This window comes from Vombatus ursinus, unplaced genomic scaffold (genome assembly GCF_900497805.2).
Source record: "Vombatus ursinus unplaced genomic scaffold, bare-nosed wombat genome assembly UNPS02009205.1, whole genome shotgun sequence".
Taxonomy (NCBI): domain Eukaryota; kingdom Metazoa; phylum Chordata; class Mammalia; order Diprotodontia; family Vombatidae; genus Vombatus; species Vombatus ursinus.
In genome coordinates, this window is record NW_020948983.1 from 64,891,684 (window position 1) to 64,908,405 (window position 16,722).

The 16,722-nt window shown below is 39.7% G+C and overlaps 1 protein-coding gene across 1 annotated transcript in view; it reads right to left on the reverse strand.

Annotated features, from left to right (window-relative positions):
• Positions 1-16,722, reverse strand: part of LIPC (lipase C, hepatic type) — a 231,140-nt gene that overhangs the window by 47,340 nt on the left and 167,078 nt on the right. Inside the window, exon 3 of the mRNA XM_027851909.1 lies at positions 975-1,162. Within this exon, the coding sequence (XP_027707710.1) occupies positions 975-1,162 (188 nt within the window). The remainder of the gene's footprint in view (positions 1-974; positions 1,163-16,722) is intronic.

Sequence of the window (16,722 nt, forward strand, 5' to 3'; positions counted from 1 at the left end):
GATGGAGTTAAACTAGATAATCTCCAGTTAATGCCTTCCAGGTCTAAAATTCTATAATTGTACTTATGATCTTAATTTGTATAATTTTGCTGGCTCCTGGGATGGTTCTGATTGGTTCCAGACTCTGGGACAAGTCACAGCACCATCATTCTTTTCCTACATCCCTTTTCCTTCTTGGTATACTTTCCATATTTTCTAACATTCAGGCCAGAAACTGGGGGACAGGAGAGGATTGCAAGCTGGGGGGCTATAAGAATGGCTCTCCCAAATCTTATGATCTTCTTTCAGCCCATCTGATTACAATTACTATTCATCAATTGTTGCCTCCTTCCTCCCTCCCACTCTCACTTGATTCATGTGACTCCCATTCCTGCTGAAAGAGAAAAAAATAAAGTTCTGTCATGAGTTTAATTCTGATTTGGTGTTTAGACACTTGGCCCTTAAATGAGAAGTGCATTTGACTTAGTTTGGTGAAGTTGTACCGACTTGGGGAAGTCTTTTGTAAAGAAAGGAGAGGCAGAAGTGGGGCGATTTTAGGAGGTGTTGGGATGAGTATGAGTGTGAGTAATTAAGAGGTGGAGATGTACATTACAAAAATAAAATTCAAAAGCTGGCTAGATGTCAGGGAAGGTACCCAAGGAATGAAACAAGTTCTGAATTCTCATAGGACTCAGCACATTAACTCATCTGCTTGCTCCAAATCTGCTGGCTAGGATCCAGGAAGCAGAAAGCTTATCTCTAGCATGAGTCTTGCCATACAGCCTTATTGCTTAATTGGACTTCAGCATCTCACTGGGAGTTCTTAATCTACTGCCTTCTCCAGGGCTTCCCATCTCCTTTTGAGAAGCAAGGCCTAACCTTTCTTTGGGGGACAAAATGGTGCTACTCCTTGAAAAAAAGAGATTTTCTTTCTTTGTGAAGTTGGAACACTAGGGGATATGGAGAGAGGAAGAAAAGACATTAGAATGTCATACCGACCATCCGTGGACAATGATCACCAGAGGGAGAGATGAGTTGAAGCTGCACTTGTCAAGTGTGTCTAAATGATGAAGTTGAATCTGGCAGCTGTCACCATTTTCACTGGAGAGGAGGAGGAACCTGGTCTCTGTCTTGAGGGACTTTTTCTCCATTTCCATGTCCTGAGGGCTACTGCCTGCTGCTTCTGGAACAAAAGGTCAGGGAATTGTGGTAAACCTCATATCTCATCCACTCTTGTCCAGATCACTAAATGAGTTGCATGGTAGAATGTAAGCTCCTTGAGGGAAGGGATTGTTTCGTTGGTTTATTTGCACCCTCAATACCTAGCATAGTGCCTAGCACAGACTATGAGCTTAATAAATGATTGCTGAATTGAATTGAGTTTCTCCAAATGCTTGGAGGTACTAAGAACACAAGTAATTATACCTGAATTTGTGAAATACAAGATATCCATTCCATCACTGGACAAGAACAGTGAAGTTCGGAGTGACTTCTCCTTTGGCATCATTAATAAGCACTCATGGCACATTATTCCTTTCTTCTTGCTAAGTAGCTTATAATATGTTTACAAACAATAATAATTTAAGCATGATGGTAATACCAGACAATATCATTTATAAAAGATGTTTCCTTCCATTGACCATCTCAGCTTGCAGACCTTGCCAGCTGTATTCCACAGAGTATAAAGCACTATTCATGATTATAAGATTATAGGATCATATGCTGAGTGAAGTGAGCAGAACCAAGAGAACATTGTGCACAATAACAGCCATGTTGTGCGATGACTAGTATTGATAAACTTAACCCTTCCCAGCAATACAAGGATCTAAGACATCTCCAAAGGCCTTGTGATGGAAAATGCTATCCACAAAGAAGAATGAACTATGGAGTTTGAATGCAGATCGAAGCATACTATTTGCTACTTTTTTTCTTCTGTTGTGTTTTGTTTCCTCTTTCTGGTGGTTCCTCCTATTGGTCCTAATTCTTACCTACAACATCACTAATGTGAAAATGTGTTTAATAGGAATATATATGTATAGCCTATATCAGATTGCACGCCATCTAGGAGAGGGAGGGGGAGAAAAATTTAAAACTCAAAAGCATATGGAAGTGATTGTTGATAAATCAAAATAAATTAATTTAAAAAAAAAGATTATAGGATCATAAATCTAAAAATAGAAGGGAGTTTAGAAGTCATCTTGTCCAATGGCCTAATTTTATAAAGGAAGAAACTGAGGCCCTGAGAAGTTGAGTGATGTTTCTGATATCATACAAGGTAGTAAATGGCAAAGGTGGGATTCAAACTCAGTTCTTGTCATTCCAAATTCAGTGTGAGACAAAAGATCAAAATAATATTTTATTAATTTAATTTCAACAAACATCTACAAAGAGCTTGCTACATGCAAAGCATTGCACTTGGTTGGGTGAAATACAGAATTTAGATGCAAGATGGCCCCTGTCTTCACTTCAGGAGCACATACACAAATAACCATATGAAATGACATCTGATTAAAGAGAGAGGCACATCAAGTGTTATGTGCAGTCCAAGGTCTGGGAAAAGGAGAGGTCTTTACCCACTGCGGAGATCAAGGAAGATTTTCTGAAGGAAGTGATTTTTGAGTAAGGTTTTAAAGGCTTGGTGGGAATTCTGTAGGTGACAGAGGCAGTGGGGTAGGTTGTGTGAGAGCTATCCAGGTATTAAAAACATTGAAAGTAAAAGTATTGGAATATCCAAGTTGTACAAGTGTGGGGCATAGGGTAACCTACTTTGGCTACTTTGGAGTGACTGTCTAGGCGTGACCTCTTGTGAGTGCTGTAATATCCACACATACTCTAATATTTCAGATATGAAAGCCTTTATAGGGCACATGAGAGAAATCAGGATAAAATAAACCTAGAACGATAAGATATTATTGAATTATTTCAGTTGTGTCTGACTCTCCATGACCTGATTTGGGGTTTTCTTGGCAAAGATACTGGAGTGGTTTGTCATTTCCTTCTCTAGATCATTTTACAGATGAGAAAACTGAGGCAAATGGGTTTAAGTGACTTGCCCAGGGTCCCACAGCTAGTGTCTGAGGCTGGATTTGAATTCAGGTGCTCCAGACTCCAGGGTGGGCACTCTATTCATTGTACCACTTAGAATTATAAGGTATAGAGGACCCTAAATGCCAGGCTAAGGACCTTGAAATTTTAGTCTGAGTAGCAGAGTGACATGAATAGATTTAGGCTTAAGGAAGATGTCTCTCAGTGTGAATCAATCAACAAACATTTAATAACAGATGATAACATGCCAGGAACTATACTTGGCACTGGGGATATAGAGACAAAAATGAGACACTTTCTGCCCACAGGGTGGTTTACATTATATTGGGGGAGACAGGCACTTAAGTATATACAAAAATAAATACAAGGCAATTCTGGGGCATGTACAGGTATATAGTAAATAGGACTTTAACTATGATGCCATGGTATGGATAGAGAATAGGGCATACATAGATTTGAGAAATATCTGTGGAGGTTAAAATCCAAAGCTCTTGGTGACTAATCAAGGAAAAAGAAGAGTAAAAGATACCAAAGTTGTTGGAGCAAGATCATGGTGGGTCAGGAGTTCAAGGGCACAGGTGTCATTTGTCCTTTTTCAAAGAGGACCAGTAACATCATGGGTGACATGCAAGTCTTCCCATGACACAGTTGGAGCTTTTTTTTCTGTTTACATTTATTTGAAGTAGTTTACATTCTTCTGTGGAGTCATAGGTCATAGTCACACGCTCTGGCTGCTACCGTACAGTGTCCTTGAATTTCTATGTGTTAGCTCCCTCCCTGCAGGGCCTGGCCCCCTTCCTACCCCACTCCCTCACTCTTTTTCCCACATCTACAAGCCAATTCACATTACATAAAAATCGCTTTATAGGTTTGCAGAATGGTCTGTATGTGCTATATAAATAAACACAAAATAAATACAGTTACTACACTAGCATTTGGGGGGTAGGGGAGATCAGAAAAGGCCTCATGTAGGATATGGTGTTTAAGCTGAGATTTGAATGAAATTAGGGAACCAAAAAGGAGTATAGCTAGGTAAAAGAGACACCCTATACAAGGCAAAGAGATAGGGAACCGCAAGCCATGTATCAGTAACAGCAAGAAGGCCAATTTGGCTGCTGACTTTGGAGTCAAGTTTGCGTAACAAGGCAGCTAAAACCAGAATAGAGGGGATGGAAGAGGTCGGGGATGAAAGATCATGATGAGGGCTAAGGACAGGTTCAACCTAAGTGTGAATACCATCCTATTACATGATATATTATAATAATGAAACATAATAGCTCACAATAGTCTTATACAGAGCTCAGTGAAACACATGTCTTTATACACAGGCAATTACTGTAATTACTGGATAAAGCCTCACTATTTCCAGGGAAACTGGACGCTATGACCTCCATATGGGTAATAGTTTATACTCTGTCATTAGGGGATAGGCCTAAGGCATGGCAAAGAAAAAGCTCATCACTCTGCTCTGTGGGGAGGATGCCCCGGATTTGGAATCGGTCCTGGTTCTGTGGTTTACTAGCTCTGGGCAAGTCACAGTTTTCTCATCTGTAAAATGGCGGAGGGGAGGAAGTGTATAAGAGTACTTAAGAATCATAGGATTTCTGGAGTCGTCTAGTCCAATCTATATCTGAATATGAATACGGCTCCTTTAGCTTGAGCAGGGCCTCAGCAATATATCTCAGCAATTTTGTGAAGAAAGCATTTGGCAAAACCACCACGTGTTAAATATGAATCATTATTATTGTTGCTACCCCTCCAGAAAAAGCATGGGTTTCCCTGTGGACAGTGGGGCAGATGCAATCACATGTCTCTCTTTTCAGTTAGGATATTCATTTTCAAAGTGGTAACCAAGGAAGTGCTCTCTCTCTCTCTCTCTGTTTTTTTTTTAAATAACTATTGGAATTCTAGTTTCTAGCAACAGATGTATTGAGGGATGATGAAGCTATAAAGTAGAAGGGGGTGTTAATGAAACTGATTTTCAAACCCGACAGTTATTAATTCTAAAGGTTATTAATTCCCAGCAAGGGGCAATGAGTTTCACTCTAACTACAGTATGAAATGTACCATCCTTTGTGAAGAGGGGAATGTTAATGAGAATCTAAATGACTCTCCTGGGTCAGTGAGATAAATTCATGGAGCCCATTGTGACTTTTCTAAACATACACACAGATGGTGGGATTCACAGGGAGCTCAGGCATCTTAACAAGGGGGCAAACTTTCACCTGCCAGTCACGGTCAATCAATCCAGTAAGGGTTTAATAAGTGTTCCCTACGTACCTGGCACTGTGCTTGGTGCTGGGGATACAAAACCAGTAATGAAATAGCATCTGCCCTCAAGGAGCTTACATTCTATTTGGAGAGATAATATGTACTTATAAAAGAATATGTAAAATATATAAAAAATAAATATGAAGTAATATTGAAGAAAGGGAGGCACTCACAGCATGGGGGAAGATCAGTGCCTCATGTAAAATGTGGCATTTGAACTGAGTTTTAAGGGAAATGGGATTCTAAGAGGTATTTATAAGAAAGGAGCACATTCCAGCCCTGGAAGACAGCCTAGGCAATGGCCTGGAGGTGGAAGATGTAGTACAACTTGAGGAACAGTAAGGCCAGTTTAACTGGACCAGAGAGTGTATGAATGGGAATAATGTATCTCTAGTAAGGCTGCAAAGTCAGGTTGGAGTCAGTTTGTGAAGATCAATAAATGCCAAAAAGAGGTTATGTTTTATCATAGAGGAACTAGGGAGCCATTGGAGGGATGTAGCTAGGTCTATTTTTTAAGGAAAATTAGTTTTGATAGCTCTGAAGGATGAATTGGAGAGGGGAGACACAGTTTATGAGGACTGTGCGTGTGTGTGTGTGTGTGTGTGTGTGTGTGTGTGTGTGTGTATGTGTGTGTGAGAGACACAGACAGAAACACAGAGAGAGAGAGAGAGGTCTCTTTAGTATATATGAGCAGTTACAGAAGAAGGCATCATCCTCTTTTCCTTTTGGAATAAGACAGCTTTCTTGTTTGAGTGCCTCAGAATAAGGGGTCAGACTCTGAAAACCCTGAGTAAGGCCACTGAGGCTTTAGTTGCTTTTACCCTGAGGAATTGTTTCTCTGTGTCAATAGTCACACCAGTTATCCCCACTGATCCATCTTGCTGAATACTGTCAATTTTATTTCACACTGCATATCTTGCATCTATCCTTTCCTCTCCACTCACCTGACTACTACTTCCATCACTTCTCTCCTCAATGATTGCAAAAACCTTCTAACTGGTTTCCTTTATTCCAGTGTCTCCCCTCACTAATGGAGCCTTCCCACGGTTGCCAAGTTGATATTCCCAAAGCACATGTCAGACTGGTGTCATTTCCCTGCTCAAGAAGTTCTAGTGGATCCCAATTAACTCTAGGACAAAGTGCAAACCCCTCTGATGTTCAAAGCCCTGCAGTCTGGCTCCATCCGTACCTTTCTAGGCTTACTTACAGCATAATACTTACAGCAAGCTTTATGTATTTGTGTTTCTGCCAAACTGGTCTATTTGCTGTTTCTTGTATACAACATTCCATCTTCTGCCTCTGTTCCTTGGCACAGGATTATTCCCCCTTGGGTGGAAGACTGTCCTTCCTCCTCACCTCTGCCTCTTGGTATCCCTATCTTCCTTTAAAGCTCAGCTCAAATGCCATCTTATACAGGAAACCTATCCTGATGCCTTCAGTTGCTAGTGTCTCCTCCAATTCAACCTCCATCATTTTCTATGTATTTTGTATATATTTTGTATTTATCTGAGTACATATTGTTTCTCCTAATAAGATGTAAGCTCCTTGATGGCAGGGACTACTTTGTTTTTGTCTTTGTATCCTCATTTGACAGCACCATGCCTGGTGTATGGTAATCATTTAAGAAATGTTTTTTAAATTGAATTATTTTATTTATTTTTACTTTGGATCGTACTATGAAAAATTAACACTGGCCCAATGTACCTGAGTCTTATTAGTTTACTTCGGGCTGAACCTATTTAGTTTATTTGGGTTGAACCTAAGGACCTGAGTTTTCAACCAAATGGTTAAAAACATTTGTTATATCCTTATGTACAGATTGGTGGATTGCCTTTTTTGAGCATCTGTACCTGTTGGAATAGGGTGGTTTTGTTACAGTGTTGACTAATATGGAGAGAAATAGACACTTGGAGCCATGGCACATTTGGGAGCCAATTTTAGAGACCAACCTCATCCAAGAACTTTATTTGTGATGTTTCCTGGATTAAACAACCTTAGACATTTGGGTAGGTCAAAAGAAAGATTGGGGTAGATCTTAGTATGATGTGATTCTAAAAAGTAATCATTTAGGAAAAGGTAAAAAGAGTAATTATCTTGTACAAATGAGATGTGAGAGGAAGAACTAATAACAGAGGAATTTAGATGGGGGAGGAGGGCTGGTAGTCCAGGAACCCTGCTCTCATCAGGAAAGGGTTAAAGAGGGAACCATACATATACATCGAGAAGGGCGTAAAAGTCTTCTAAATTCAGAAAGAAATAAAAGGCCAAAGGGAGAGGGAGGAGGAAGAAGATAAGGGAGGGATTTTTAGAGGGAACCCTACTCACATCATACCTGGGTTAAAGAGAGAACAATATATACATTTAGAAGGGAATAAAAATTAAAAGGATATTCAATGAATTGCCAGACTTTCAGGACTTTGTTACAAAAAAACCTGAACTCAATAGAAAATTTTACATAGAAAATCCAAGAGAAATATAAGATTCACATCAAAGACTAATTATAAGGGACTCAATAACGGACAGACTATTTTTTATATGAGGAAATGTAAAACAAACAAACATTTAATACTTACAACAGTCTGGTGAAGTAAGTTGAGAAAATTGAGATAGAGGTAGGTTAAGTGACTTGCCCAGGGTCATAAAGCTAGTAAGTGTTTGAGGCAGGATTTGAATTCAGGTCTTTCTGACTCCAGTCCCAGCACTCTATTCACTGTGCTACCTAGTTGCCTTCAGTGAAGAGCTTGTCTGTCCATTGGTTATCCCTCACTTTCACTGTGACTGGGTCATTTTATTCTTTCCAGTTTTACATTTTGGAGATATCAATCTTTATATCACTTCTGCACAATTCCTTGTTTGTAAAGATTTGGAACCTGCTCATGTCCACCATGAGCGGCTTCTCCATTACCGTGGGTTGTTCCAGTTGTCACTAATTACATCCTTGTTTTCAGGTTAACCTGGTGAGGTTCCAAGGTTATCAGATTTCTTTCAATCCAAAGAAATCTCCTTCATGAATGAGGAAATGGGCTTTCAGTAGAGCCCTGAAGACACCATGCTATGGTGGGACCAAGTGGGACCAAGCATTTATTATAATGGAGGGGACTTGAAAATGCTTTAAGACATGGTGAATTCATGAAAGAGAACCATAGGATTGGAAGGCTTAAGTCTCCATCAGAATGAAAGCTGATTATTTCTCCTTTCATGGAAACTGCTCAAGTAATCTGATGCTCTTTGGGGCTTAGGTATTCCGTAAAGTTAAGTGAATTGAGAGCTAATATTGGGTTATTACTAAGTGTGCTTTTTTGGGGGGGGGAACTAGTTACAAGGCATATATCTGTTCTTTCTTCTAACAAATAGAAAATGACCAAAATATTACATAAGCTTTTTAATCAAAATCACTCTTTTCGGTTGTTTTATGGAACTGTTTTCAGAGATTCTAAATTGTTTAGGATGCTATTGGGAGCAGGCTTGAGTGTTACATGATGTATTAAAACAAAATTTATCAATTAAAAAAAATAGAAGAAGTAGAAAAAATGGGTAGGAAGAGATGGATGAATTTTCAGTGTAATTTTTGCTTTGGTCTCCACTTACGAAGAATTTTTACTATTTCACAAAGGCTATGGTCATGAAGAGCTACTGTTTTCATGGATTCCAGAGTAAGAAGTGTCTATGCTGTGGTTATTTTTGTTGGTTGCTCTCTGGAATGGGATTCTCTTCAAAGCTTTCTTCTCTGCCTCTATTCCACCACCACCCTGGTTGGCATCTAAACTATTTTGTTTTCTTCCAAGAAATAAATCTGTGACAAAGTAAGTCATTCAAAGAGCCTTTCCACTCAGGACAAGGTCCTATGGTGACCAATGTTCACAACCCAGCTGATTTTTTGAGTTAACAGATGCACTTATTCACTGGATATGTGTGCTTAAAGGCAGTTCTAACTGAATGGCTAGGCAAAGAAGAAAATGTTTTCTGCAGCCCTAGAGAAATAGTTATTTATGACAGGTGTTGTGTTGTGGTGAAAAGAGCTCTGGAGTTGGGGTGGTGATAGTATTACCAGACTGGGATTGAATCTTGTCTCTAATACTTCCTACTGGTATTACCATGGGCACGTCATTCATGTGCTCAGAACATTCATTTTCTCATCTATAAAACAGGGAAATAATTCTTGCATTACCTCCAACTCAGGTTTGTTGTGAGGAAAATGTTTCGAATCCTAAAAGCACTGTACAAATGTGATATTGATTATTATTGTTGTTGTTATCCCTAATGGGTTTCATCTGACATTACATATTCCTTTCAGTTAAAAGGGATTCAAGGGTGGGGAACCTGTGGCCTCGAGGCCCTTTGACTGAATTCAAACTTCACAGAAGAAACAGCGTCAAAGTCACACAGAACTTCACAGTTCTGTGAAGTTTGGATTCAGTCAAAGGGCTGCACTTGAGGACCTAGAGGGCCACATGTGGTCTCAAAGCCGCAGGTTCCCTACCCCTGATAGGAAATAGCTTCCACTTAACTTAGTATTTAAATCAATTCACGTAAAAAGCCCCCCTTCTCTGCAATTACTCAGTTATCTAAGATGTAAACAAGTTATTAATTTTTCTGTTTCTTTAATCAGAAAAGGTATTTGCCTGGAACAGTCTCTTGGTAATAGGAAAGGCAAAAGAAAACCGGGGATGTCCACGAGAGAAAAAATAACAAGCATGAGATTGCCATGAAGAAAAACATGCTACCACCCAAATCAATCAGACCTCCTGGCAGGGAACCATATTTTCCTTCTATTAAGAATCTCTCGGTATTTTGTCAGCCACATTCTCAGGCTTCATTTTTCTTTCACCAATCTTTCTTTCTTCACAGAGGTAAACTTGAGGAGAATTCTTATAAGAGCAAATGGCTGGAATTACCAAGAGGGGAAGTGGCTTTCCGAGTCTGATTATAGTTAAGGGAGCCTCAGACCAGTGTAAACCCAACAGGGGCTGTACAAATCACAGGTTCTTGGGAAGCAATTTGTGAGAGAGGCCATGACTCGAAACAAGGATTAAACAGCACAGCAGCCTTATAGCTTCCTTGATGGACAAATTCATTTTCTGGTATTTTTGTGACTAAAATGATTGTGGTAGGTATAACTCCTGTCTAGTTTGGTCTTCCAAACATCGCTTTTGGCTTTATTTTCTTGGTCTGTCTCAGGTACCCCACCCCATCTCACATATCCCATGTATGATCACCTGGGGAGGCTGCCACAGCCCAGAGAGGAAAGAGTAGATTATCTGAACGAGTATGTTTGCAACTGTATAATTTGGCTCCATTTGAAAGCATCTAGTAATGATGATATTTCCAGCATTAGAAGCTGTGAATAAATGATTGTATATAGTTCGGGGCTGGGTCACTCTTCTTCCACACTATTGTAGAGCCTGAGAGACCCCAATTCTGTTTATGATGGCTTTTTATTTGTTTGTTTTTAAGAAAAAGAAAAATGAAAGATTTATGTATTTTCCAACAATGGCCCTTGTGAAAGTAACATATTCTGCTTGAAACACAAAAGACTGCTGAATCAAAGGAGGGAATGTGTTTGTTTATTTTAATGGGGCTGACTAGAATGGCCTCCAGAGACTCACAGTTCATTTTTGTGCGGGGTCCTCGGAGATGGGGAGTCAAACAATACTACCTTGGCATTTTTTCTACACAAATCAAATACAGTAGGACACCATATAAAAGGAACAGTCCTGACCACCATTTTGTTTTTTAATTAGCTTCCTGCTTAACTATGGTTTTGGGAACTGGCTTAGAATTTTGAATGGCCTTACAAAGGAGTTCAAAATGGTCTCACATGGCAATTCTCCCAGAAGCCCTTGTGTGCTCTGCTTCAAATGTCATAAAAAGGAGGGGATAGAGGGCAGAGCAAGGACATTTTGGAGACAACAGAGCTGGAAGGAAACTCCTTTGCAAAGTGTTGCTGGGGGCGAAGGGGAGGGACCTCAAATTTGAACCTTCCTCTGCCCTAGCATTCAACACTTCATTGAACCAGTGATCTCATCAATGTGGGTATTTGCTCCATTGTTCTTGATGATGGATTTTGAGCTACACGGAGCCTTTGAAAGCATCTAGTCTATCCCTTCCATTTTTACTGATGAAGAAACTGAGGTCCAGGGTGGTTTAGTGATTTACCCAAGGCTACACAGGTAGTAAGTGGCAGAGCCAGAAATTTGAACCCAGGTCTTCTGACTCTAGATCCTGTATTCTTTTCACTGTATCATATTCCCTACGGGATATCTTTATATCTCCCTATAGGATGTCTTATTATTCCATGTGATTCTTTTCCATATTCTCCCATAGATGATCCACACAGGAGTTACTCTGTAGCTGGGTCTTTCTCTGGTATTTTTCAATTTTGTGGAACATTTGAGCCGTCTGCTGACCTCACTATCTGACCAACCCATCCCTCTTCTGATCAGTCTTTTTTTTTTTTAAATAACATCCTTTATACTACTTCTTGCATGTAGGTCATCATTGGGAATAGGCTATGGTCTACTTATACTCACTATGTGTCTTTTTATTGTTCTTTGGGTCATTCACAACTAGACACACACACACACACACACACACACACACGGACTATAGAATTCCAAGATTTATACCCATTTGGCATCTCTGGGAAAACAACAGAATTATAAAGATGACTTTTTGTGTCAGGGAGTGCCTTGGAATCATTAAATGCATCTTACTATTTCCTCAAGCACAATAAAGTCCCTGCTCTCAGAGACACCATGGTGTAGTGGGAAGAGTGCTGGAATAAAGGGACTTTGGTTAAAATCCCAATTCTGCCCCCTGGGTGGCCTTGAACAAGTGGCCAATTCACCTCAGTTTTTTCCACGTGTAAACATGAAGGTATTGGAGCAGATGACCTCTGAGATCTCTTTCAGCTTTAAAACTATGATCTTCCTTCTATTCTGTTTTAGGTCCTGACCTCCGTCTTGCCACTGGACTCTGATGACTGGAGGAAAGAGTGACGCTGATGACTTTGCACAGCCCTGCCTCACTTAAATCCAATTCACTTGAAAGTCAAGATATCACCCTCCTGATGTCATTGGTCCTCTTCGAGAATGAGGACCACTACCACCACCAACAACAACAAGAAGAAGGTTTTGCTCATCATCTATTTGTAATAGCTATCCTAGATTTATCTCTGTAACTACAATATGTATCTAGACACATAGATATAGCTCTTTCTATATCAGTATATGTATAGATATATATATAAGTGTATATATACACATACTCACACACACATATATGTACACCAATATCTATCTATCTATTGACTGATGGAGTAATTCAATGGACTGGTCATTCAACAACTTTTCATCGTCTGGACAATAGATATTTTTTGGTCCATTTGGTTTTCCCTGTGTAAATTGATAGGGCCTTTTTTTTTTTTTGAGTAATAATCTGATTGAGAAATGTTTGGCACCCTACAGTTAGCATCATGTCATATTGGACCTAGACAACCTAGGACCTCCCCAATCACAAGGCATCTCTCATTCATTTGGACTTTATGCAGGACAGCCTTCATTACAGTGATAAACACCTTTAATGAGCATATGTCTCCTTGTTTTATTCTCTGCCTGGTGTTAATTATCATTAACACTTTGTCACTGAACAAAGTTATCTTTGGTGGTTGCATTTATCAAGGAAACTTGTGTGATCATAACACATATATAAAAGACTATTTGTTCTGCAGAGTCAAATTTTTTTTTCTTTTTTTTTTGGTAATCAACAAGGAACGACTGTGTGTTCTCTGTACCTTCCAGTCAATTGTGTGACTGCAAAGATGTTATAGAAAGAAAATGAACAAAAAAAGACCATTTACAAAGTTATAGAAGGTGATTTACAAAAGCCTGGTTGCTTCTTACATTTTCATCCAGATTTCAGCCAATAAAAATCTTTTACTAGATCCTAGACATCCTCATAAGAGGTATAGAAATAATGAACTAGTTAAATTCACTTTTTTTTATTACTGCTTTTGTCTGGTATAGATTGTGATTCACTAATAATAAGCATAGTAAAAACTCACACTGATGAAGCAGAGCGCAGACATTTCCCCCTTTACAAAGAACTTTCCTCCCAGTAACCTATGAGATAAATAATACATTATTATATCCTTATTTTTATAGATGAGTTAAACTATAGTGAGTGGGTAGACATCTGAGAGGCTGGTTTTTAGAGGGACAAAAGCCTGATTTGAAGGTTATAGGAGCATAGATTTAAAGATGGAAAGTATCTCAAAGTCATTCAAATCTGACCTCAGATACTTACTAGCTATGTGACCTGGGCAAGTCACTTAACCTCAGTTTCCTCAACTGTAAAATGGGGATAATAATAGCATTTAAGTTGCAGGGTTGTTGTGAGGCCCAAATGAAATAATATTTACAAGCCTGCTTAGCAAAGTACCTGGCACATTGTTGTTGTTCAGTTGTGTCTGACCCTGTTTTCTTGGCAAAGATTCTGGAGTAGTTTGGCATTTCTTTTTTTAGTGTGTCCCCATTTTACAAAGGAGGAACTGAGGCAAATAGAAATTAAGTGATTTGCCCAGGATCACACAGCTAGTAAGTGTCTGAGGCTGGATTTGAACTCAGATCTTCCTGACTCCAGGCCTGGTGCTGTATCCACTGTACCACCTAGTGCCTGGCACATAGCAGGTGCTATATAAATGCTTATTCCCTTCTCTTTTCCCTTCCTATTCACCCCTATTTCATCATTTTACGGAAGAGGAGATTGAGGTCTAGAGAGATCCAATGACTTGCCCATGGTTACACAGGGCAAGTCTGGATGTGAACCTCGGTCCTCTGATTCTAAATCTAGCACTTTCCCCACTAATGAGTGGGGAAATAAGTACTTATGTACTTATTTGGGTTGTTCTCCTTCAAATAGGGGTTTTTATATCAACTATGACCTTAAAATATGTACTACATTACCTTTACAAATATACCTGTAAGCATTTAGGAATGGCCTTTAAGGGGACAGCTAAGTGGCGCAGTGTATAGAGCACCAACCCTGGAGTCAGGAGGACCTGAGTTCAAATTCGGTCTCAGACACTTGACACTTACTAGCCATGTGACCCTGGGCAAGTCACTTAACCCCATTGCCTAGCAAAAAATTAAAAAAATGACCTTTAGTCCTTTAATGCATAGATCTAGAATTCAGTAAATAAAAAGAGAAACTATAAATCCTTTTGGGGAACCATCAAAGGAGAGAACTGAACTCTTTGATCTCTCATCTCTTTACCCACAAAGAATGTTCCAGGCATATGTACTCAAGAATTTTGGCCTTCTAATTTACAAATACAAAGCCAGTGCTCTCTGTGTGTGGAAAGTAGTAACCATTAACTTAGCTAACCAATATAGAGGTTAATGTATAAAGTAAGATAAGTGATGGGAGAGGGAGATCAAAGCCCAAGCAGGGATGGAATGTACTCATGGGTTTAAGCTACTGGAGGCAGTTCATGCAAAAAATAGACCTTTGGCCTTTCCAAACAATTTCTAGGTATTTAAGAGAATAGAGAAAACATACTTTTCCAGATGGTCAGACGTGCTATGTATACATGGGCTCATGAGGCATGATCCAGACCAGCACCAATACTGGAAATACTCTTCACATGCCGCAAGGGGACGAAAACCCAGGCTAAGCCTCTGAACTATCCTTTGTCTTTCAGGTTCTCTCAATTTCTCTCCACCAAGCACTCTTCTTGCTCCTCCTATAATTTCCTCTCACTAAGCAATAATCAGTCCATCACCACATGTCCATTAATACTCATGTAATACTTTGATCCTTCTCTCATCTCTGAACAAAGGTTGGTCTTATTCATCGAACACCCTTATCTACACGTATGCCAGGAGACTTGCAACTTCCTGGTCAAATGGTACCACAAATATAAAACTAAACTGTAATCAACTGCTCCCCTTATCAGCTAATTAGCAGTAGGGAGAGCTGTGGGTGGATACTTTTTATCTGGTGGCAACCAGTCTTCCTAGTCCTGATCTGCTAACAAGGTCTGAAGGCCTGCAAAAAAAAAAAAAAGAGGTAGAAGAATCCTGCCTTCAATACTATGGCTGCGACTTCCAGACCCACCGGTCATGGTCACGTTTATCTTACTGAGTAGTTTCTTGAACTTCCCTTGTGGCCACATTGAGGGTAAATGACAAGACAGACTCATGCAGAGCAAAGCCTTGAAATGTGTTTGACCTTCAGGGAGTGAAGCAAGGGTCACTGCCATACAAATCCCTGATGGACTGACTGCTGGACAGTCCCGAGTGATTTCTGTATGGTGAATTCCATTTTGTGTGTGCCTGGGTTTAATGGATGATTAGCAGGTATGTGAGAGAGTGAATAAAACTATGGTAATATGGTTGTTGTGAGCCACACATGTTAAAATGAGCTACTGGTAAGATGGTCTTAAAGTCTAAGTCAGACACCTCCAAGAGAACAATTCCTGGTAAACAAGAGGTCCAACGCCAAGGGTAATGGGCTCTCCTTCACCGGGAATCTTCAAGTGAAGACTTTATGACCATGAGTTATAGAATTTTTTTTTTTCAAGATCATAGGTTAGGCCAGAAGGTCTCTGAGGTGCCTCCTAACTCTGACATTTTTTGAGTTTTTGCAAAACGGGTCAATTATAAGCAAAGTGGACAAAAGAAAATTTGAAGAAAACACTTGCACCATTTCAAATAACTCAGCACATCTGTAGACTGCTGGCTACCACCAACAGATCAGTCTGTCTGCCAACCTGAAGAGGGCTGGTTTTGTTAGATCAAAGGCATCCAGAAGAACACGAAGTTAATGAGCATGGAACAGACTCTGCAAATATTGGCTAAGGGTTCAAATCAAAAGGATGATCTTTAGGTGTGGGACCTACTGATGGCACAGACGTGCAGAACCGAGTGCCTCTTTAGTCAAGAGTGTCATGTCAGACCATCAGGTCCCAATATAGCCTGGGTCCATACAATGGCATCTTTCTGAAATACTAAAAAACCTGTACTGGTTTACAAGTGAAAAATAATTACACATGATTACCATGCAAAAAGTTTAATTTTTCTTTCAATTCAAATAAAGATGTTTTATTGATTTGTATCATTCCCTTGATCTTCTTCTTTGGGAAGAAGCAAACACCAGTAAAAGTGACAATATTCTTACCATGCCATCAGCTCTGACTTTCCATGTGAAAAGGAAATGTAGCATGGTAGAGAAGGCACATTGGGTTAGAAGTCAGAGGGTCCATGTTCAAATCCTGCTTCTCACAGTGTGACATTGATCAAGTCATTTAACCTCTCTCCTGTATGTTTCTTTGGAAAATTAAGGGTTTTGAATTTAGGGGTGGGGAACCTGCAGCCTCCAGGCCACATGTGGCCCTCTAGGTCCTCAAGTGATTAGGGCCACATGTGG